The 21,141-nt window shown below is 48.8% G+C and overlaps 4 protein-coding genes across 4 annotated transcripts; all 4 read right to left on the bottom strand.

Annotated features, from left to right (window-relative positions):
• Nucleotides 1–8: 8 nt before the first annotated feature.
• On the bottom strand, nt 9–4,273 carry LOC117187897. The gene is made up of 2 exons (XM_033390833.1): nt 833–4,273; nt 9–765 (listed from the first exon to the last, which is right to left on the bottom strand). The coding sequence occupies exons 1-2, from the start codon at nt 4,180–4,182 to the stop codon at nt 30–32; spliced, it is 4,086 nt and encodes a 1,361-aa protein (XP_033246724.1). The 5' UTR covers nt 4,183–4,273; the 3' UTR covers nt 9–29.
• On the bottom strand, nt 4,139–4,977 carry LOC117187901. Its single transcript, XM_033390838.1, has 2 exons — nt 4,334–4,977; nt 4,139–4,220 (listed from the first exon to the last, which is right to left on the bottom strand). The coding sequence occupies exons 1-2, from the start codon at nt 4,685–4,687 to the stop codon at nt 4,212–4,214; spliced, it is 363 nt and encodes a 120-aa protein (XP_033246729.1). The 5' UTR covers nt 4,688–4,977; the 3' UTR covers nt 4,139–4,211.
• Nucleotides 4,978–11,411: 6,434 nt separating this feature from the next.
• Nucleotides 11,412–14,956, bottom strand: LOC117187766. The gene is made up of 4 exons (XM_033390584.1): nt 14,078–14,956; nt 12,698–13,981; nt 11,595–12,604; nt 11,412–11,527 (listed from the first exon to the last, which is right to left on the bottom strand). Exons 1-4 carry the CDS (start codon nt 14,954–14,956, stop codon nt 11,455–11,457), a joined length of 3,246 nt encoding a protein of 1,081 aa, XP_033246475.1. The 3' UTR covers nt 11,412–11,454.
• Nucleotides 14,957–16,458: 1,502 nt separating this feature from the next.
• LOC117187896 lies at nt 16,459–20,715 on the bottom strand. The gene is made up of 2 exons (XM_033390832.1): nt 17,292–20,715; nt 16,459–17,224 (listed from the first exon to the last, which is right to left on the bottom strand). The coding sequence occupies exons 1-2, from the start codon at nt 20,645–20,647 to the stop codon at nt 16,489–16,491; spliced, it is 4,092 nt and encodes a 1,363-aa protein (XP_033246723.1). The 5' UTR covers nt 20,648–20,715; the 3' UTR covers nt 16,459–16,488.
• Between the last annotated feature and the right edge of the window lie 426 nt (nt 20,716–21,141).

Here is a 21,141-nt window from a genome sequence, read left to right as displayed (position 1 = left end):
AAAAATAAACAAATAAAAAAATAACCACCTTAGAGTCCCAAAAAGGCCCTAGCCTGCTGCTCGCCCGCCTCCTTGAAGAGCTCTGCGGTCTTCACCAGCTTGATGAAGCGAGGCGAGTACTCGTTGTTCATGCTGGTCTGCCGCAGCACCTCCTGCAGCTTGGCATTTCGCTGCCTGCGCTCCACGGAGTCTGCCATTTTGCGGAGGTACATGAGGTCCATGAGAAGTTCATCTCGGACATTGGCCGCCGAACGCTGATCTGCCAGTGGAAGCTCCTCGTACTGACGCAGCAGTTTCTTGACGATGCGAGACCGGGAATCAATCTTGTCGCTATCGAGTAAACCCACATCCTGGTTGAAGTCGTCAGCCAGACCACTCAGCGCGTTCTCTCGCTTCTCGCGGCACTTCTTCTGCTCATCCATAGTCTTCAGGATGAGGTCGTAGAACTCACTCAGGTCTGGGCGCAAGGGAATGCAGGACCGAACCCGCACCTGCTTGTCGATGATGTCGCTAATGGCCGCCATGGTCTCCCGCACCATGGTCTCCGTCTGATGCAGGTACTGATCGTTTTTGTCATTCCGGATCTGATAGAAGTTTTTGGGCTTCTTGAGGGAGCCCTTGCGATTGCGCTCCAGCACGGCCAACAGACGATCCATGCCCGGATCATTGCTGACTGCCTCAAACACGGCCGACACAATGTCCTCCGACGTTTTGCCAGTTATAAGCTTCTCCAAGCTGTCATCACAGGATTCGGCATTTCCACTACTGCAAGAAGAGATGTGATGTGGATGTGAACAAAGGAACATTCCATACAGGATCTCGTACTACTTACCATTTGCTCGATTCTGGCTTGTACTCCTTTTTCCCCTTGGACTTCTCTTTGCCCCACCTATTATTCCTTCTGTGGCCGGTATTATCCCTCCAATTTCTACCCGCTTCGCGTGCATATCGATCATCATTCTGCATTAAAGTATCGTCACTCCCGTGCTCTGCCGAATCCGCCGAATCCGCCCAATCAAGCATCAAGTCGGTGTTCATCTGATCGAAGGCTGGCTGCATGTTGATTGATCCGTTGCCATAGAACTGTTTTGTCTTTGGATCCCCGCACACGTTCGCGTTGATGGACACGTTCAACCTCAGGGCATCTGGTTTATAGCAGACATCGCCGGTCGGCACAGCAGGTCCAGAAGTTTTACCCTGATCAGCCCCTCCTGAGTCCGTTGCATTCGTTGACGTATCGGTAGTATTCGTCATGGATGGAATACTCGTTTTGTTTCCACCAAACCCTGGTGTAGTCGACTCCGTCATCATGTTGGGGACGGGCGTTGTAATTGATATGCATTTGGGATCAATGGTTATGGACACTGAGGGCCGCGTCAGTGGTTCAACTTGTGTAATGCATGGATCCACTGTGGACAACATGTTGTTCTTGACCTGCTTGTTAAAGAAAGGACCAAAGTATCGATGGACTGCGGATTGCTTCATTAGCGGCGGCGCTATCAGCTGCTTTTGCTGGGTCTGTAGAGGTGCCTGTTGCTGAGGTGGCAGGTATTGCTGTTTTGGCAGATATGGCTTCTGTGGAAAGTGTTGCTGTTGTGGCAGATATTGATGCTGAATCGGTGACTGCTGCTGTAGCTGCTGCAGTTGTTGTTGTTGCTGCTGCTGCGCTGGACGATTCTCTTGTAGCTGAAGCGGACGATTCTTTTGCAGCTTCTGAAGCTCATTAAAAAAGTTAGTCAAATTGAAGCTGGCCTTGAAATTGGAGGGTTGCTGTAGCTGTTGCGGCTGCTGTTGCTGCTGTTGTTGCTGCTGCTGCTGCTGTTGCTGCTGCAGCGGCAGCTGCTGCGGCTGCTGTTGCTGTGGTATCTGCAGAGGCTGCTGCGTTAACTGGTAGACTCCATTAGCTCGCTGATTCATCATGGGCACCTGAACGCTAGAAGCATCATAGAGACTGGCCTCGTCCTCTCCGTAAGGATCGGTCTCTTCCTCGACATCGGACATAAGAAGGCCACTTCCAAGGTCTCCAAAATGCAAGTGATTCCCATTGTGGTCCTCCAGGTCGTCCAGCAGAGGAGCAGCCATGCGCTTGGTTCTCTCGGGGCATTCCGGGGGCTGCTGCTCTTCTCCGATGGACCGTTTGGAGCGCCGGTTTTTCCTGGGAAACCAGAGACGACGTAGGCTTTGGATGTGCCGCTTGTTGCGATCTTTGTCGCCACTAAAATGCGACAGCTCATTGGCCAGAAGTTTGACCACTGCATCGGGATTGGGCAAATGGGGAGTACCTGGTGCTATTTTTGATCTCTCAGGCTCTTCGGAAACCTCATCGGCTGGCCTGGACGTGAACGACTCCTCCACAGTCAGCTTGATGCTCTCCTGCAGCACTGCATCTTTAATGCTGGCTGCCGCCTGGGACTTCTCCTGAACCTGTGGCTGTTCAAGTACCGATTGTAGGACGGCATGGCTGTTTGACTTATTCTGGGTCTCCAGGCTACCCTCGGCTTCAGAGATGGCATCTGTTTCTAGCCTTGTCTTGGCCTCGATGCTTTCCACCTTAACAGAGTCCTGAGCACTTTCGCCCACCTCCGGCTTTGTTGAAATGTCCGCCTCAGATACAGATACAGCATCATCTTTCAGCTCTGTAGGTTCCGTAGGCTTAACCTCAATGTCCGTTCTCACTTTCAGTGACTTTGCTTCAGCCTCGACTTGCACCTTTTCGAAAGCAGTAGCTTTACCCACCACCTTGCTGTCGATTGGCTCTTTATCCGGCTCCACTTTGACATCCTGTTGTTCTTCGACTTTTGGTTCACTTTCCTTGAGCGCAGGCACACTCGGGATGTCCAGCTGCTCGGCCTTAGTTCCTGACTCATTCACGGCCACCTTCGCTGTCGTTGCCAGGGTCATATTTAAGGTATGCTCCCGCTTGTAGCGTCCCGGGTCCCCAACGGACCTGCGATTGGGGTGCAAGTAGTCGACCATGTTGGGCATCTGCCGCTGGCTGAGAGCATGGAAGCGATCGTACGGGGGCAGGCGATAGTCGTAGCTCTGGGGCAGATCCAACATGTTGTGGCCACCGGAGGATACAACCTCCGGAGACTGCCTCATTTTGTTGGTCATCGGACTGAGGCCATCGTACTGCTGCCGCCGTTCACCATCATCGCTCATGTATCCCTCTTGATTCTGTTCCTGATAATGATCCAGATACAGATCTGGATCCTGCTGCTGCTCCTGCTCCCGTCTCATTTTCCGCTCCCGGCGCTTTATCAGTTCGTCCACGAGATGGGCATGCTGGCTCTCCACCAGCGCATTGCTCGGCAGCGAGGGTCCCATGCCCTTGAGCATGAGGCGGTTGCTTGTCTTTAGCTTGATCTCGTTCATTGGATTGAAGCCGAGATAGGAGCTACGCTTGTTCAAACCCCTGCCCGTGGGCGGAATTTTCCGTTGGGCGTTCTCAGAGGACTCCTGCTCGATCTTAGACAGCTTGTAGTTGGCCTCGTGCAACAGATTGTTCGGCCTCCATTTGGGCGAATCGAGCCGGAGCAATGTTTGCTCATACAACCCGTCCGGCACTGGCCTGTTTTCAAACTCCGGTAGATCGTCGTTGAGTTCTGCCTTCTTGTGATACTCCTTCACCCGGTATGGATCCCTGTTGCTAGTCTTCTCATGCTCGTTTAGAATCTCCTGGGCCTGCTTCAGCTTGATGTCCAGGTAGGTGAGACCGCTACCACCGTACTGAAAGGGAGCCATGATGGTTTCGAACACTGGAATGATGGGATCCACCGCAGTATCCTTGTACTTCTGCTTCACCTTGCCGATCTCTGTGTTCTGCATATCCCTTAAGTAGTTTCTTTCGTAGTTCGTGCCCCTCTGTTTACTGACAGTATGTGATTTCTTGTGGCCTGTCTGGAAGTCCCGATACCAGGCGTTGGCTGCCTCCGCCATTTCATTGTCCTCCGATTCTCCGCTGCTGGTCTGGGCAAAGCTGGCCAGCATATCGTCGATGGTGTGCCTGGGCTGTCTTCGGTACTGATCCTGGCCGTGGAGATCCTGAATCTTGCCGCGCGCCTCCTTCACGGCCCGATTGAAACTGCGCAACTTCTCGCTGCTCGACGGCTCCGAGTCGGCCGGGAGCAACTTGGAACCACCCAGCACCATCAGAGTCCACCAGAATTGTAAGAAAATCATATTCCAATCTGGGTACGATTCGTTCCAATTCAGATTATCTTTCAAAAGGTACAGAGAAAACTCAATTAGAAAGTTCTGCCTCCCAGCCAGCTTGATCTGAATTGGGTTTTCGGCTTTTGGATTTTTTCGGAGTCAGTTCTTTACTTGCCACTTGCCACTTGCCACTTGCCACTTGGGCTTGGGTGCGTTCCTCCTGCCTCTGCTGCACGATCAGCCGGCGTTGCGACAACAGCGACTTGGACCAACTGTGCAGCCATCTCTTGTATGTGGCTACCGTTCTGGCGACCTCATGCCTTGCCTGATCCCTTTGCACCTGTTCCATATCTCTCTGCCTGGCCTCTATTGCTTTGCGCACCTTACGGAGCAGCTCATCGCGGATCTGGCTCATCATGCGCAGCCGCCGATAGGCCTGGTGTCTGTAACTCCTCAGGTGCCAGCCCTTGCGCCTCACCTGCTTCTTCAGCAACACCATCTTGGTGCATCGATGCAGCAATGAAACCTGCATCTTATACGTGTTTATCTTGACAGTCGGTTAAAGTGAGTGACATAAAATAAAACTACTATTAATTTGGTAAATGTGAATATATCGAATTTCAAATGCAAATAAAAATAAACTATTGATATCCCAAAAGAATAACTCAAAGGTAATCTGTTTAACCGATTGGTTCAACATTAAATCATTAAATTTTCTCTATTCTTCTCTACTCTCGCGGTAGCGCTTTTAAGCGCCAGTTGGACGATTTCTCTAATCTCTGACTAAAGTTCTAATAGACTAAAGAACGAATTTTAATTTGACATTTAGAATGTTATTTAATAGTAAAATAAACTCAACGAAAAAATAAACAAATAAAAAAATAACCACCTTAGAGTCCCAAAAAGGCCCTAGCCTGCTGCTCGCCCGCCTCCTTGAAGAGCTCTGCGGTCTTCACCAGCTTGATGAAGCGAGGCGAGTACTCGTTGTTCATGCTGGTCTGCCGCAGCACCTCCTGCAGCTTGGCATTTCGCTGCCTGCGCTCCACGGAGTCTGCCATTTTGCGGAGGTACATGAGGTCCATGAGAAGTTCATCTCGGACATTGGCCGCCGAACGCTGATCTGCCAGTGACGCACTGACGTACTGACGCAGCAGTTTCTTGACGATGCGAGACCGGGAATCAGACCACTAAGCGCGTTCTCTCGCTTCTCGCGGCACTTCTTCTGCTCATCCATAGTCTTCAGGATGAGGTCGTAGAACTCACTCAGGTCTGGGCGCAAGGGAATGCAGGACCGAACCCGCACCAGCTTGTCGATGATGTCGCTAATGGCCGCCATGGTCTCCCGCACCATGGTCTCCGTCTGATGCAGGTACTGATCGTTTTTGTCATTCCGGATCTGATAGAAGTTTTTGGGCTTCTTGAGGGAGCCCTTGCGATTGCGCTCCAGCACGGCCAACAGACGATCCATGCCCGGATCATTGCTGACTGCCTCAAACACGGTCGACACAATGTTTGTAGGAAACGAAGGAAAGAGAGAGAGACACGAAGCGGTCGTGTTTTCGTCGTGTCGTCGGGATAGAGCAGTAATCTGCTCTGAGAGAGCCGATAGCAAGAGAGAGAGATCAGTCAGTTGTCAGTTCAGCCACGCATCAGACGTACACGCATATAATTAGTCACAAACATACTTGTAAAACTTGGAGCTGTTATAATTTTAAGTCCAACATACTTATTAAATAAATGTTACTCGTTGCCATCAAGCAACTTAAACTACTACAAATTGGGGGCTCGTCCGAAAATAAGCCCAAGACAACAACATTTGCAAGTGAGATTTGTGCGTGTATTGGGAAATTTTGGCGAACACGAGACTGGTGACACAAGAGATCGGTCGCGGTGCGAAATTGAATTGCAGTCCGGCCTATAAGTGCGAGAGAGACACTTGTCGAAGAAGGCGCATTAGTGTGAGCAGACATTCAAGAGAGCCGGAGCGACAAAACGACGGCAGACGGCAGCAAACACAGCAAGAATCAAAACCTTCGTTGTTGTTGTTATGCATTGCGTCTGAGAGGCTAGAGCTACAAGGAGACAAGCGGCACAGAGACGACAATCTGAGCGCGTTCGTTCCAAAGAGAGCAGAAGCGACAAAACTACGGCAGACGGCAGCAAACACAGCAAGAATCAAAACCTTCGTTGTTGTTGTTGTGCATTGCGTCTGAGAGGCTAGAGCTACAAGGAGACAAGCGGCACAGAGACGACAATCTGAGCGCGTTCGTTCCAAAGAGAGCAGAAGCGACAAAACGACGGCAGACGGCAGCAAACACAGCAAGAATCAAAACCTTCGTTGTTGTTGTTGTGCATTGCGTCTGAGAGGCTAGAGCTACAAGGAGACAATCGGCACAGAGACGACAATCTGAGCGCGTTCGTTCCAAAGAGAGCAGAAGCGACAAAACGACGGCAGACGGCAGCAAACACAGCAAGAATCAAAACCTTCGTTGTTGTTGTTGTGCATTGCGTCTGAGAGGCTAGAGCTACAAGGAGACAAGCGGCACAGAGACGACAATCTGAGCGCGTTCGTTCCAAAGAGAGCAGAAGCGACAAAACGACGGCAGACGGCAGCAAACACAGCAAGAATAAAAACCTTCGTTGTTGTTGTTGTGCATTGCGTCTGAGAGGCTAGAGCTACAAGGAGACAAGCGGCACAGAGACGACAATCTGAGTGCGTTCGTTCCAAAGAAAGCAGAAGCGACAAAACGACGGCAGCAAACAGCAAGAATCAAAGAACATTGATTGTTGTTGTGTTGCACTGCGTCGGACGGAGACTACAACTACAAGAAGAGACAAGCAGCAAGGAGACGACCATTTTGTAACAGCAGAAGCAGCGACGATTCGGGAAGCGACAACGAGTTAACGGCGAACAGCGAGAGCAAGGCAAGGCAACAAAGAGAGGACGGCAACAGCGACATCGACAGGCAAGCGAGATCTGGATGTGGTGGTGTGTGTGCGTCAAATTTGGAGTCTGGAAAGTGCCGCGCAGAAGCGAGAGTTAACAAGGGTAAACCCATAGTAAGGTGAGCGTTACCAGAGAAGCGATCGTTAACAGTGACGACTTTAAAGGCGTTTTCGGAGTCGATGTTAACTGGAAAATTGTTAACAGGCCAGCAGTAATAAGGTTGTTTAAGTTGATTTAATTACATTTTCTTAGATATAAGCTAATATCAATTATTTTGTATTTAAATCGTCACGATGCAAGTTGAAGAGATAATGACACTGAGAGTCGCAGATTTGCGAGAGAAGTTAAGAGAGCTTGCGTTGCAGACGACGGGACGAAAGCGCGATTTGCAAGATAGACTATTAATACATCACGGCTTTCCAGTTGAGGATGAAGAAGAGTCAGAGGATGAGTCCGTAGTAACAGCAGTGGATGATACCGTAGCAGTTCAACCAGGTACGCGACAGGCAGAGTATAAATCTTGGCTTACGCTAAAAGACGTGGAAGGTAGTGTGTCACAATTTTCTGGTTCTAATAACCCCGACATCAATCAATGGATAGAGGAATTAGAAGAATGCGCAGCTACTGTTCAATGGAGTCAATTACAATTATTCATTTATGCCAAGCAGTTGTTAGTTGGTGCAGCAAAATCTTTCGCTCGTAGTTTGCGTGATATTCGTAACTGGAATTCGTTGAAGGCAACTCTGTTGGATGAGTTTAGTGTTAAACTGTCGTCCGTAGAAGTACATAGAATGTTGCAAAAGCGCCAGAAAAAAGGAGAGTCGTTGCATGAGTTTTTGTATGCGTTAATGGAGATAGCCAAGCCAATTAAACTAGATGATGAGAGTTTAATCGAATATTTTGTGGATGGTATACCAGACGCTAGGGCAAGTAAGGCAATGTTGTACCAAGCTAGAAACTTAAAGGAGCTTAAATTTCAGATCGATGTTTACCAGAAAGCTAGAGGCGGATCCAAGCCGATGAGTAAGAATTGGCCGCTGAGTAATAAAAGTGAGAGTTCGGTGAAAGGGTCGATGGCAGAGAATTTTAGGAAATGTTTTAAGTGTGGAGACAAATCGCATTTGAGGAAAGATTGTCCCAAAAATGATTTTTGTTGTTTCAAATGTGGCCAACCAGGACACCGTGCTGCAAGCTGTAATGTCAAGGTCGAAACCAGACAAGAAAAGAGATCGAATACGAACATTATTCGAGATAAGAAAGTCGTTGATAAGCCGTCAGGTATTTTCACTCCATCAGGTTTGGAATTAAAGGATATTAAGTACGCGAATTTGGTATTCCAAGGTTTGATTGATACTGGAGCAGACTTGTGTTTAATTCGCAGGAGGGTATTTTTGAAATTTGGAAATCTTGAACTGATCGGCCAGGAGAAATGTTTAACAGGTATTGGAGATAGTCAAGTTGTAACTTTTGGTAGCTTTTCGATACCAGTGAAAATCGATGAGATTGAAATGGAGGTAGAATTTTATGTCATTCCAGACGAGGATATTGGTTTTGAAGCCATTTTAGGAAGGACTATTCTGGATCATGTGGACATGCAAGTTTCTAAGACAGGAACAATTACCGTTGTGTGAACAGGAAATCGTGGACAAGCAAGTGGAAGAGTGGCTGGCTCAGAAGATTATAAAGCCAAGTACATCGGAGTATGCATCACCAGTAGTGTTGGTACCCAAAAAGAACGGTAGCAAGAGACTCTGCTGTGATTACCGAAAGCTGAATGAGAAAATAGTTCGCGATAACTTTCCAATGTCACATATGGATACAGTGATGGAGAAACTGCAGGGTGCAAAGTATTTCACCACGTTGGATTTAACGAATGGTTTTTTCCATGTGCCTTTAGAAGTCGAGTCTCAAAAATATACGTCTTTTGTGACTCAGAATGGTCAGTTCGAATTTTTATATGTACCATTTGGAATTTCAAATTCTCCAGCGGTGTTTACCAGATTTATAATGGCTGTGTTGAGAGATTTGGTAAAGAATAATGAAGCAGCAGTCTATATGGATGACGTTATTATTTGTAGTCAAGATATAGAATAGGGTTTGTTAAAGTTGAGAAAAGTACTGAAGATAGCGGAAATGAATGGGCTACGTATAAATTGGAGAAAGTGTCAGCTGTTACGACAAAAGGTTAATTTTCTGGGGTATATAATAGAAAAGAATACGATAAGACCAAGTGATGAGAAGACGAGGGCAGTCGAAAAGTTCCCAGTGCCAGTTGATAAAAAAACAGTGCAGCGTTTCATAGGATTGACTTCTTATTTCCGAAAGTTTATTGAGGGTTATGCTGTTATTGCAAAACCATTGACAGATCTGCTGCGGAAGGATGTTAAATTTGAATTTAAGGAGATACATCAGGTTGCGTTTGAACAACTAAAGGTAGCATTGATTAGTAGACCTGTTTTAGAAATGTACAACCCGAAGTTGGAGACAGAAATCCATACTGATGCATCAAAATGGGGGTATGGAGCCGTGTTACTGCAAAAGAGTTTGGAAGACAGCCAATTCCATCCAGTTCAATATATGAGCCGTAGGACTAAGCCATGTGAAAATAAATATCCTGCTTATGACCTTGAGGTTCTGGCAATTATCGAAGCTTTAGCGAAATGGCGTGTATACGTCTTGGGTATAAAGTTCAAAATTGTCACAGATTGTAATGCATTTACAATGACGATCAAAAAGAAAGACGTTCCTTTGAGAGTAGCACGTTGGGCCATGTACCTACAAGATTTTAATTATGTTATAGAACATCGCTCAGGAGCGAAGATGAGGCACGTTGACGCGTTGAGTCGTGTATCTTGTTTTATGGTGACCGAAAGTATAGCTCATCGTTTGAAAGAAGCTCAGCTAACCGACGATTGGGTTAAGGCTGTTAAAAGTATTGTGGAGGACAAGGAATATGAGGATTATTATATTCAGAATCAGATTTTGTTTAAGGATCCGGATAAGGAGCTTATCGTAGTACCAGCTCAGTTGGAAAATGAGATTATATCAATAGCACATAAGCAAGGACATTGTTCAGTTAAAAAGACACAAGATATCATTGAAAAGTCGTATTATATTCCGAAGTTAAAAGACAAAGTATGGCGCGTAATAAATAGTTGTGTCGAGTGTATCATTGTCAATTAAAAGACAGGAAAACGTGAGGGTTATTTGCAACCAATAGACAAGGGTGATAGGCCGTTACAAACGTATCACATTGATCACGTTGGACCAATGGAAATGACTAAAAAACAGTACAATTATATACTGGTTGTCGTTGATGGATTTCCTAAGTTTGTTTGGTTATATTCTACACGTAGTACAGGCGTTAAAGAGGTCGTTAAGTGTTTGGAAATTCAGGGGACTAGTTTTGGTAATCCGAACAGAATAGTGACGGATAGGGGTGCAGCGTTTATGTCCAACTTGTTTCGTGAATAGTGTGAGAGAGAGAAAATACAGCATTTAATGATTGCCACAGGCGTTCCACGTGGGAATGGTCAAGTCGAAAGGATGCACAAGATAGTGGTGCCTATGTTGTCGAAATTGTGTCAGGGTAATTCCGGTAGTTGGTATAAGCATCTAGGAAAAGTACAGCAAATGATCAACAGTGTTGAGCCGCGAAGTACCAAGGTAACACATTTCAAGATATTGACTGGGCTAGACATGCGTATAGGAATGGATCCAAAAATAAAAGAAATATTGGAAGAATCACTTATCGAAGAGTTGAACAAGGACCGCGAAAAAATTAGAAAGGAAGTAGTTGAAAACATTTCACGGTTACAGCAGGAAAACAAGAAGAGTTTTGACTTAAAAAGGAAACTAGATAGACAGTATGAGGTTAATGAGCTAGTAGCTATCAAGCGTTCTCAGTATGGTACTGGATTAAAGCTAAAAGGAAAGTATCTAGGGCCGTATAAGGTGGTTAGGGTAAAGAATCATGGAAGGTACGAAGTCGAGAAGATTGGGGATACTGAGGGTCCCTATAAGACCTCTACAGTTTCAGAATATATGAAACCTTGGCTAGACCCATCCGAGGCGAATGGTCCGTCAGGACAGCCGAATGTAGGAAACGAAGGAAAGAGAGAGACACGAAGCGGTCGTGTTTTCGTCGTGTCGTCGGGATAGAGCAGTAATCTGCTCTGAGAGAGCCGATAGCAAGAGAGAGAGATCAGTCAGTTGTCAGTTCAGCCACGCATCAGACGTACACGCATATAATTAGTCACAAACATACTTGTAAAACTTGGAGCTGTTATAATTTTAAGTCCAACATATTTATTAAATAATTGTTACTCGTTGCCATCAAGCAACTTAAACTACTACATGTTCTCCGACGTTTTGCCAGTTATAAGCTTCTCCAAGCTGTCATCACAGAATTCGGCATTTCCACTACTGCAAGAAGAGATGTGATGTGGATGTGAACAAAGGAACATTCCATACAGGATCTCGTACTACTTACCATTTGCTCGATTCTGGCTTGTACTCCTTTTTCCCCTTGGACTTCTCTTTGCCCCACCTATTATTCCTTCTGTGGCCGGTATTATCCCTCCAATTTCTACCCGCTTCGCGTGCATATCGATCATCATTCTGCATTAAAGTATCGTCACTCCCGTGCTCTGCCGAATCCGCCGAATCCGCCCAATCAAGCATCAAGTCGGTGTTCATCTGATCGAAGGCTGGCTGCATGTTGATTGATCCGTTGCCATAGAACTGTTTTGTCTTTGGATCCCCGCACACGTTCGCGTTGATGGACACGTTCAACCTCAGGGCATCTGGTTTATAGCAGACATCGCCGGTCGGCACAGCAGGTCCAGAAGTTTTACCCTGATCAGCCCCTCCTGAGTCCGTTGCATTCGTTGACGTATCGGTAGTATTCGTCATGGATGGAATACTCGTTTTGTTTCCACCAAACCCTGGTGTAGTCGACTCCGTCATCATGTTGGGGACGGGCGTTGTAATTGATATGCAATTGGGATCAATGGTTATGGACACTGAGGGCCGCGTCAGTGGTTCAACTTGTGTAATGCATGGATCCACTGTGGACAACATGTTGTTCTTGACCTGCTTGTTAAAGAAAGGACCAAAGTATCGATGGACTGCGGATTGCTTCATTAGCGGCGGCGCTATCAGCTGCTTTTGCTGGGTTTGTAGAGGTGCCTGTTGCTGAGGTGGCAGGTATTGCTGTTTTGGGAGATATGGCTTCTGTGGAAAGTGTTGTTGCTGTGGCAGATATTGATGCTGAATCGGTGACTGCTGCTGTTGCTGCTGCAGTTGTTGTTGTTGCTGCTGCTGCGCTGGACGATTCTCTTGCAGCTGAAGCGGACGATTCTTTTGCATTTTCTGAAGCTCATTAAAAAAGTTAGTCAAATTGAAGCTGGCCTTGAAATTGGAGGGTTGCTGTAGCTGTTGCGGCTGCTGTTGCTGCTGTTGTTGCGGCTGCTGTTGCTGCTGCTGTTGCTGCTGTTGTTGCTGCTGCTGCTGCTGCTGCTGTTGCTGCTGCTGTTGTTGCTGCGGCTGCTGTTGCTGTGGTATCTGCAGAGGCTGCTGCGTTAACTGGTAGACTCCATTAGCTCGCTGATTCATCATGGGCACCTGAACGCTAGAGGCATCATAGAGACTGGCCTCGTCCTCTCCGTAAGGAGCGGTCTCTTCCTCGACATCGGACATAAGAAGGCCACTTTCAAGGTCTCCAAAATGCAAGTGATTCCCATTGTGGTCCTCCAGGTCGTCCAGCAGAGGATCAGCCATGCGCTTGGTTCTCTCGGGGCATTCCGGGGGCTGCTGCTCTTCTCCGATGGACCGTTTGGAGCGCCGGTTTTTCCTGGGAGACCAGCGACGACGTAGGCTTTGGATGTGCCGCTTGTTGCGATCTTTGTCGCCACTAAAATGCGACAGCTCATTGGCCAGAAGTTTGACCACTGCATCGGGATTGGGCAAATGGGGAGTACCTGGTGCTATTTTTGATCTCTCAGGCTCTTCGGAAACCTCATCGGCTGGCCTGGACGTGAACGACTCCTCCACAGTCAGCTTGATGCTCTCCTGCAGCACTGCATCTTTAATGCTGGCTGCCGCCTGGGACTTCTCCTGAACCTGTGGCTGTTCAAGTACCGATTGTAGGACGGCATGGCTGTTTGACTTATTCTGGGTCTCCAGGCTACCCTCGGCTTCAGAGATGGCATCTGTTTCTAGCCTTGTCTTGGCCTCGATGCTTTCCACCTTAACAGCAGAGTCCTGAGCACTTTCGCCCACCTCCGGCTTTGTTGAAATGTCCGCCTCAGATACAGATACAGCATCATCTTTCAGCTCTGTAGGTTCCGTAGGCTTAACCTCAATGTCCGTTCTCACTTTCAGTGACTTTGCTTCAGCCTCGACTTGCACCTTTTCGAAAGCAGTAGCTTTACCCACCACCTTGCTGTCGATTGGCTCTTTATCCGGCTCCACTTTGACATCCTGTTGTTCTTCGACTTTTGGTTCACTTTCCTTGAGCGCAGGCACACTCGGGATGTCCAGCTGCTCGGCCTTAGTTCCTGACTCATTCACGGCCACCTTCGCTGTCGTTGCCAGGGTCATATTTAAGGTATGCTCCCGCTTGTAGCGTCCCGGGTCCCCAACGGACCTGCGATTGGGGTGCAAGTAGTCGACCATGTTGGGCATCTGCCGCTGGCTGAGAGCATGGAAGCGATCGTACGGGGGCAGGCGATAGTCGTAGCTCTGGGGCAGATCCAACATGTTGTGGCCACCGGAGGATACAACCTCCGGAGACTGCCTCATTTTGTTGGTCATCGGACTGAGGCCATCGCACTGCTGCCGCCGTTCACCATCATCGCTCATGTATCCCTCTTGATTCTGTTCCTGATAATGATCCAGATACAGATCTGGATCCTGCTGCTGCTCCTGCTCCCGTCTCATTTTCCGCTCCCGGCGCTTTATCAGTTCGTCCACGAGATGGGCATGCTGGCTCTCCACCAGCGCATTGCTCGGCAGCGAGGGTCCCATGCCCTTGAGCATGAGGCGGTTGCTTGTCTTTAGCTTGATCTCGTTCATTGGATTGAAGCCGTGATAGGAGCTGCGCTTGTTCAAACCCCTGCCCTTGGGCGGAATTTTCCGTTGGGCGTTCTCAGAGGCCTCCTGCTCGATCTTAGACAGCTTGTAGTTGGCCTCGTGCAACAGATTGTTCGGCCTCCATTTGGGCGAATCGAGCCGGAGCAATGTTTGCTCATACAACCCGTCCGGCACTGGCCTGTTTTCAAACTCCGGTAGATCGTCGTTGAGTTCAGCCTTCTTGTGATACTCCTTCACCCGGTATGGATCCCTTTTGCTAGTCTTCTCATGCTCGTTTAAAATCTCCTGGGCCTGCTTCAGCTTGATGTCCAGGTAGGTGAGACCGCTACCACCGTACTGAAAGGGAGCCATGGTGGTCTCGAACACTAGAATGATGGGATCCACCGCAGTATCCTTGTACTTCTGCTTCACCTTGCCGATCTCTGTGTTCTGCATATCCCTTAAGTAGTTACTTTCGTAGTTCGTGCCCCTCTGTTTACTGACAGTATGTGATTTCTTGTGGCCTGTCTGGAAGTCCCGATACCAGGCGTTGGCTGCCTCCGCCATGGCATTGTCCTCCGATTCTCCGCTGCTGGTCTGGGCAAAGCTGGCCAGCATATCGTCGATGGTGTGCCTGGGCTGTCTTCGGTACTGATCCTGGCCGTAGAGATCCTGAATCTTGCCGCGCGCCTCCTTCACGGCCCGATTGAAACTGCGCAACTTCTCGCTGCTCGACGGCTCCGAGTCGGCCGGGAGCAACTTGGAACCACCCAGCACCATCAGAGTCCACCAGAATTGTAAGAAAATCATATTCCAATCTGGGTACGATTCGTTCCAATTCAGATTATCTTTCAAAAGGTACAGAGAAAACTCAATTAGAAAGTTCTGCCTCCCAGCCAGCTTGATCTGAATTGAGTTTTCGGCTTTTGGATTTTTTCGGAGTCAGTTCTTTACTTGCCACTTGCCACTTGGGCTTGGGTGCGTTCCTCCTGCCTCTGCTGCACGATCAGCCGGCGTTGCGACAACAGCGACTTGGACCAACTGTGCAGCCATCTCTTGTATGTGGCTACCGTTCTGGCAACCTCATGCCTTGCCTGATCCCTTTGCACCTGTTCCATATCTCTCTGCCTGGCCTCTATTGCTTTGCGCACCTTACGGAGCAGCTCATCGCGGATCTGGCTCATCATGCGCAGCCGCCGATAGGCCTGGTGTCTGTAGCTCCTCAGGTGCCAGCCCTTGCGCCTCACCTGCTTCTTCAGCAACACCATCTTGGTGCATCGATGCAGCAATGAAACCTGCATCTTATACGTGTTTATCTTGACAGTCGGTTAAAGTGAGTGACATAAAATAGAACTACTATTAATTTGGTAAATGTGAATATATCGAATTTCAAATGCAAATAAAAACGAGGGGGAACGTTGCGAGTTGCTGCGGACACCGCAACTCTACGGTTATACCCGATTCTAAGTCAGTATGGCTCTCCTCCGGCAGACGCCGCTAATATTGAACAACACGACAAAGAGTGCGTGCGAGAGAGACAGAAAATCAGTCTGAGCGTGACGTCGGGGGCTGCGTAGCCAGTGCAAATTGATTTGTTCCTTTTGGCTATAAAAATGATCTGATCTGATCCAGATTCAGCAATATGATAGATATGATTATTATCTATGATTCTGCGTTTTTAGTTTTCTCGTATCCTCAATATTGCGGATGCAACAAATTTTCGTCCTTTGTGGGGGCGGAAGGGGGTGGGGCGAAATTTTGAGATATAAGTTTTAAAGTGAGATTTAGCAGGAGTGCGGATACCAAATTTGGTTTACTCTAGCCTTAAAAGTCTCTGAGATTTGTGAATATCCCCAGATATTTGAGCACTAGGCGCTAATAGGGACGGACAGACGGACGGACGGACAGACAGACAGGGCTCAATCGACTCGGCTATTGATGCTGATCAAGAATATATATACTTTATGGGGTCGGAAACGATTCCTTCTGGACGTTACACACATCCACTTTTACCAAAAATCTAATATACCCCAATACTCATTTTGAGTATCGAGTATAATAAACTATTGATATCCTAAAAGAATAACTCAAAGGTAATCTGTTTAACCGATTGGTTCAACATTAAATCATTAAATTTTCTCTATTCTTCTCTACTCTCGCGGTAGCACTTTTAAGCGCCAGTTGGACGATTTCTCTAATCTCTGACTAAAGTTCTAATAGACTAAAGAACGAATTTTAATTTGACATTTAGAATGTTATTTAATAGTAAAATAAACTCATCGAAAAAATAAACAAATAAAAAAATAACCACCTTAGAGTCCCACAAAGGCCCTAGCCTGCTGCTCGCCCGCCTCCTTGAAGAGCTCTGCGGTCCTCACCAGCTTGATGAAGCGAGGCGAGTACTCGTTGTTCATGCTGGTCTGCCGAAGCACCTCCTGCAGCTTGGCATTTCGCTGCCTGCGCTCCACGGAGTCTGCCATTTTGCGGAGGTACATGAGGTCCATGAGAAGTTCATCTCGGACATTGGCCGCCGAACGCTGATCTGCCAGTGGAAGCTCCTCGTACTGACGCAGCAGTTTCTTGACGATGCGAGACCGGGAATCAATCTTGTCGCTATCGAGTAAACCCACATCCTGGTTGAAGTCGTCAGCCAGACCACTCGGCGCGTTCTCTCGCTTCTCGCGGCACTTCTCCTGCTCATCCATAGTCTTCAGGATGAGGTCGAAGAACTCACTCAGGTCTGGGCGCAAGGGAATGCAGGACCGAACCCGCACCTGCTTGTCGATGATGTCGCTAATGGCCGCCATGGTCTCCCGCACCATGGTCTCCGTCTGATGCAGGTACTGATCGTTTTTGTCATTCCGGATCTGATAGAAGTTTTTGGGCTTCTTGAGGGAGCCCTTGCGATTGCGCTCCAGCACGGCCAACAGACGATCCATGCCCGGATCATTGCTGACTGCCTCAAACACGGCCGACACAATGTCCTCCGACGTTTTGCCAGTTATAAGCTTCTCCAAGCTGTCATCACAGGATTCGGCATTTCCACTACTGCAAGAAGAGATGTGATGTGGATGTGAACAAAGGAACATTCCATACAGGATCTCGTACTACTTACCATTTGCTCGATTCTGGCTTGTACTCCTTTTTCCCCTTGGACTTCTCTTTGCCCCACCTATTATTCCTTCTGTGGCCGGTATTATCCCTCCAATTTCTACCCGCTTCGCGTGCATATCGATCATCATTCTGCATTAAAGTATCGTCACTCCCGTGCTCTGCCGAATCCGCCGAATCCGCCCAATCAAGCATCAAGTCGGTGTTCATCTGATCGAAGGCTGGCTGCATGTTGATTGATCCGTTGCCATAGAACTGTTTTGTCTTTGGATCCCCGCACACGTTCGCGTTGATGGACACGTTCAACCTCAGGGCATCTGGTTTATAGCAGACATCGCCGGTCGGCACAGCAGGTCCAGAAGTTTTACCCTGATCAGCCCCTCCTGAGTCCGTTGCATTCGTTGACGTATCGGTAGTATTCGTCATGGATGGAATACTCGTTTTGTTTCCACCAAACCCTGGTGTAGTCGACTCCGTCATCATGTTGGGGACGGGCGTTGTAATTGATATGCAATTGGGATCAATGGTTATGGACACTGAGGGCCGCGTCAGTGGTTCAACTTGTGTAATGCATGGATCCACTGTGGACAACATGTTGTTCTTGACCTGCTTGTTAAAGAAAGGACCAAAGTATCGATGGACTGCGGATTGCTTCATTAGCGGCGGCGCTATCAGCTGCTTTTGCTGGGTTTGTAGAGGTGCCTGTTGCTGAGGTGGCAGGTATTGCTGTTTTGGCAGATATGGCTTCTGTGGAAAGTGTTGTTGCTGTGGCAGATATTGATGCTGAATCGGTGACTGCTGCTGTTGCTGCTGCAGTTGTTGTTGTTGCTGCTGCTGCGCTGGACGATTCTCTTGCAGCTGAAGCGGACGATTCTTTTGCAGCTTCTGAAGCTCATTAAAAAAGTTAGTCAAATTGAAGCTGGCCTTGAAATTGGAGGGTTGCTGTAGCTGTTGCGGCTGCTGTTGCTGCTGTTGTTGCTGCTGCTGCTGCTGCTGCTGTTGCTGCTGCTGTTGTTGCTGCGGCTGCTGTTGCTGTGGTATCTGCAGAGGCTGCTGCGTTAACTGGTAGACTCCATTAGCTCGCTGATTCATCATGGGCACCTGAACGCTAGAAGCATCATAGAGACTGGCCTCGTCCTCTCCGTAAGGATCGGTCTCTTCCTCGACATCGGACATAAGAAGGCCACTTCCAAGGTCTCCAAAATGCAAGTGATTCCCATTGTGGTCCTCCAGGTCGTCCAGCTGAGGAGCAGCCATGCGCTTGGTTCTCTCGGGGCATTCCGGGGGCTGCTGCTCTTCTCCGATGGACCGTTTGGAGCGCCGGTTTTTCCTGGGAGACCAGCGACGACGTAGGCTTTGGATGTGCCGCTTGTTGCGATCTTTGTCGCCACTAAAATGCGACAGCTCATTGGCTAGAAGTTTGACCACTGCATCGGGATTGGGCAAATGGGGAGTACCTGGTGCTATTTTTGATCTCTCAGGCTCTGCGGAAACCTCATCGGCTGGCCTGGACGCGAACGACTCCTCCACAGTCAGCTTGATGCTCTCCTGCAGCACTGCATCTTTAATGCTGGCTGCCGCCTGGGATTTCTCCTGAACCTGTGGCTGTTCAAGTACCGATTGTAGGACGGCATGGCTGTTTGACTTATTCTGGGTCTCCAGGCTACCCTCGGCTTCAGAGATGGCATCTGTTTCTAGCCTTGTCTTGGCCTCGATGCTTTCCACCTTAACAGCAGAGTCCTGAGCACTTTCGCCCACCTCCGGCTTTGTTGAAATGTCCGCCTCAGATACAGATACAGCATCATCTTTCAGCTCTGTAGGTTCCGTAGGCTTAACCTCAATGTCCGTTCTCACTTTCAGTGACTTTGCTTCAGCCTCGACTTGCACCTTTTCGAAAGCAGTAGCTTTACCCACCACCTTGCTGTCGATTGGCTCTTTATCCGGCTCCACTTTGACATCCTGTTGTTCTTCGACTTTTGGTTCACTTTCCTTGTGCGCAGGCACACTCGGGATGTCCAGCTGCTCGGCCTTAGTTCCTGACTCATTCACGGCCACCTTCGCTGTCGTTGCCAGGGTCATATTTAAGGTATGCTCCCGCTTGTAGCGTCCCGGGTCCCCAACGGACCTGCGATTGGGGTGCAAGTAGTCGACCATGTTGGGCATCTGCCGCTGGCTGAGAGCATGGAAGCGATCGTACGGGGGCAGGCGATAGTCGTAGCTCTGGGGCAGATCCAACATGTTGTGGCCACCGGAGGATACAACCTCCGGAGACTGCCTCATTTTGTTGGTCATCGGACTGAGGCCATCGTACTGCTGCCGCCGTTCACCACCATCGCTCATGTATCCCTCTTGATTCTGTTCCTGATAATGATCCAGATACAGATCTGGATCCTGCTGCTGCTCCTGCTCCCGTCTCATTTTCCGCTCCCGGCGCTTTATCAGTTCGTCCACGAGATGGGCATGCTGGCTCTCCACCAGCGCATTGCTCGGCAGCGAGGGTCCCATGCCCTTGAGCATGAGGCGGTTGCTTGTCTTTAGCTTGATCTCGTTCATTGGATTGAAGCCGTGATAGGAGCTGCGCTTGTTCAAACCCCTGCCCTTGGGCGGAATTTTCCGTTGGGCGTTCTCAGAGGCCTCCTGCTCGATCTTAGACAGCTTGTAGTTGGAATCGTGCAACAGATTGTTCGGCCTCCATTTGGGCGAATCGAGCCGGAGTAATGTTTGCTCATACAACCCGTCCGGCACTGGCCTGTTTTCAAACTCCGGTAGATCGTCGTTGAGTTCTGCCTTCTTGTGATACTCCTTCACCCGGTATGGATCCCTTTTGCTAGTCTTCTCATGCTCGTTTAGAATCTCCTGGGCCTGCTTCAGCTTGATGTCCAGGTAGGTGAGACCGCTACCACCGTACTGAAAGGGAGCCATGGTGGTCTCGAACACTAGAGTGATGGGATCCACCGCAGTATCCTTGTACTTCTGCTTCACCTTGCCGATCTCTGTGCTCTGCATATCCTTCAAGTAGTTACTTTCGTAGTTCGTGCCCCTCTGTTTACTGACAGTATGTGATTTCTTGTGGCCTGTCTGGAAGTCCCGATACCAGGCGTTGGCTGCCTCCGCCATGGCATTGTCCTCCGATTCTCCGCTGCTGGTCTGGGCAAAGCTGGCCAGCATATCGTCGATGGTGTGCCTGGGCTGTCTTCGGTACTGATCCTGGCCGTAGAGATCCTGAATCTTGCCGCGCGCCTCCTTCACGGCCCGATTGAAACTGCGCAACTTCTCGCTGCTCGACGGCTCCGAGTCGGCCGGGAGCAACTTGGAACCACCCAGCACCATCAGAGTCCACCAGAATTGTAAGAAAATCATATTCCAATCTGGGTACGATTCGTTCCAATTCAGATTATCTTTCAAAAGGTACAGAGAAAACTCAATTAGAAAGTTCTGCCTCCCAGCCAGCTTGATCTGAATTGGGTTTTCGGCTTTTGGATTTTTTCGGAGTCAGTTCTTTACTTGCCACTTGCCACTTGGGTTTGGGTGCGTTCCTCCTGCCTCTGCTGCACGATCAGCCAGCGTTGCGACATCAGCGACTTGGACCAACTGTGCAGCCATCTCTTGTATGTGGCTACCGTTCTGGCGACCTCATGCCTTGCCTGATCCCTTTGCACCTGTTCCATATCTCTCTGCCTGGCCTCTATTGCTTTGCGCACCTTACGGAGCAGCTCATCGCTGATCTGGCTCATCATGCGCAGCCGCCGATAGGCCTGGTGTCTGTAGCTCCTCAGGTGCCAGCCCTTGCGCCTCACCTGCTTCTTCAGCAACACCATCTTGGTGCATCGATGCAGCAATGAAACCTGCATCTT

This window comes from Drosophila miranda, chromosome 3 (assembly GCF_003369915.1).
Source record: "Drosophila miranda strain MSH22 chromosome 3, D.miranda_PacBio2.1, whole genome shotgun sequence".
In the NCBI taxonomy this organism is placed as follows: domain Eukaryota; kingdom Metazoa; phylum Arthropoda; class Insecta; order Diptera; family Drosophilidae; genus Drosophila; species Drosophila miranda.
This window is presented reverse-complemented; position numbering and strand designations above follow the sequence as displayed.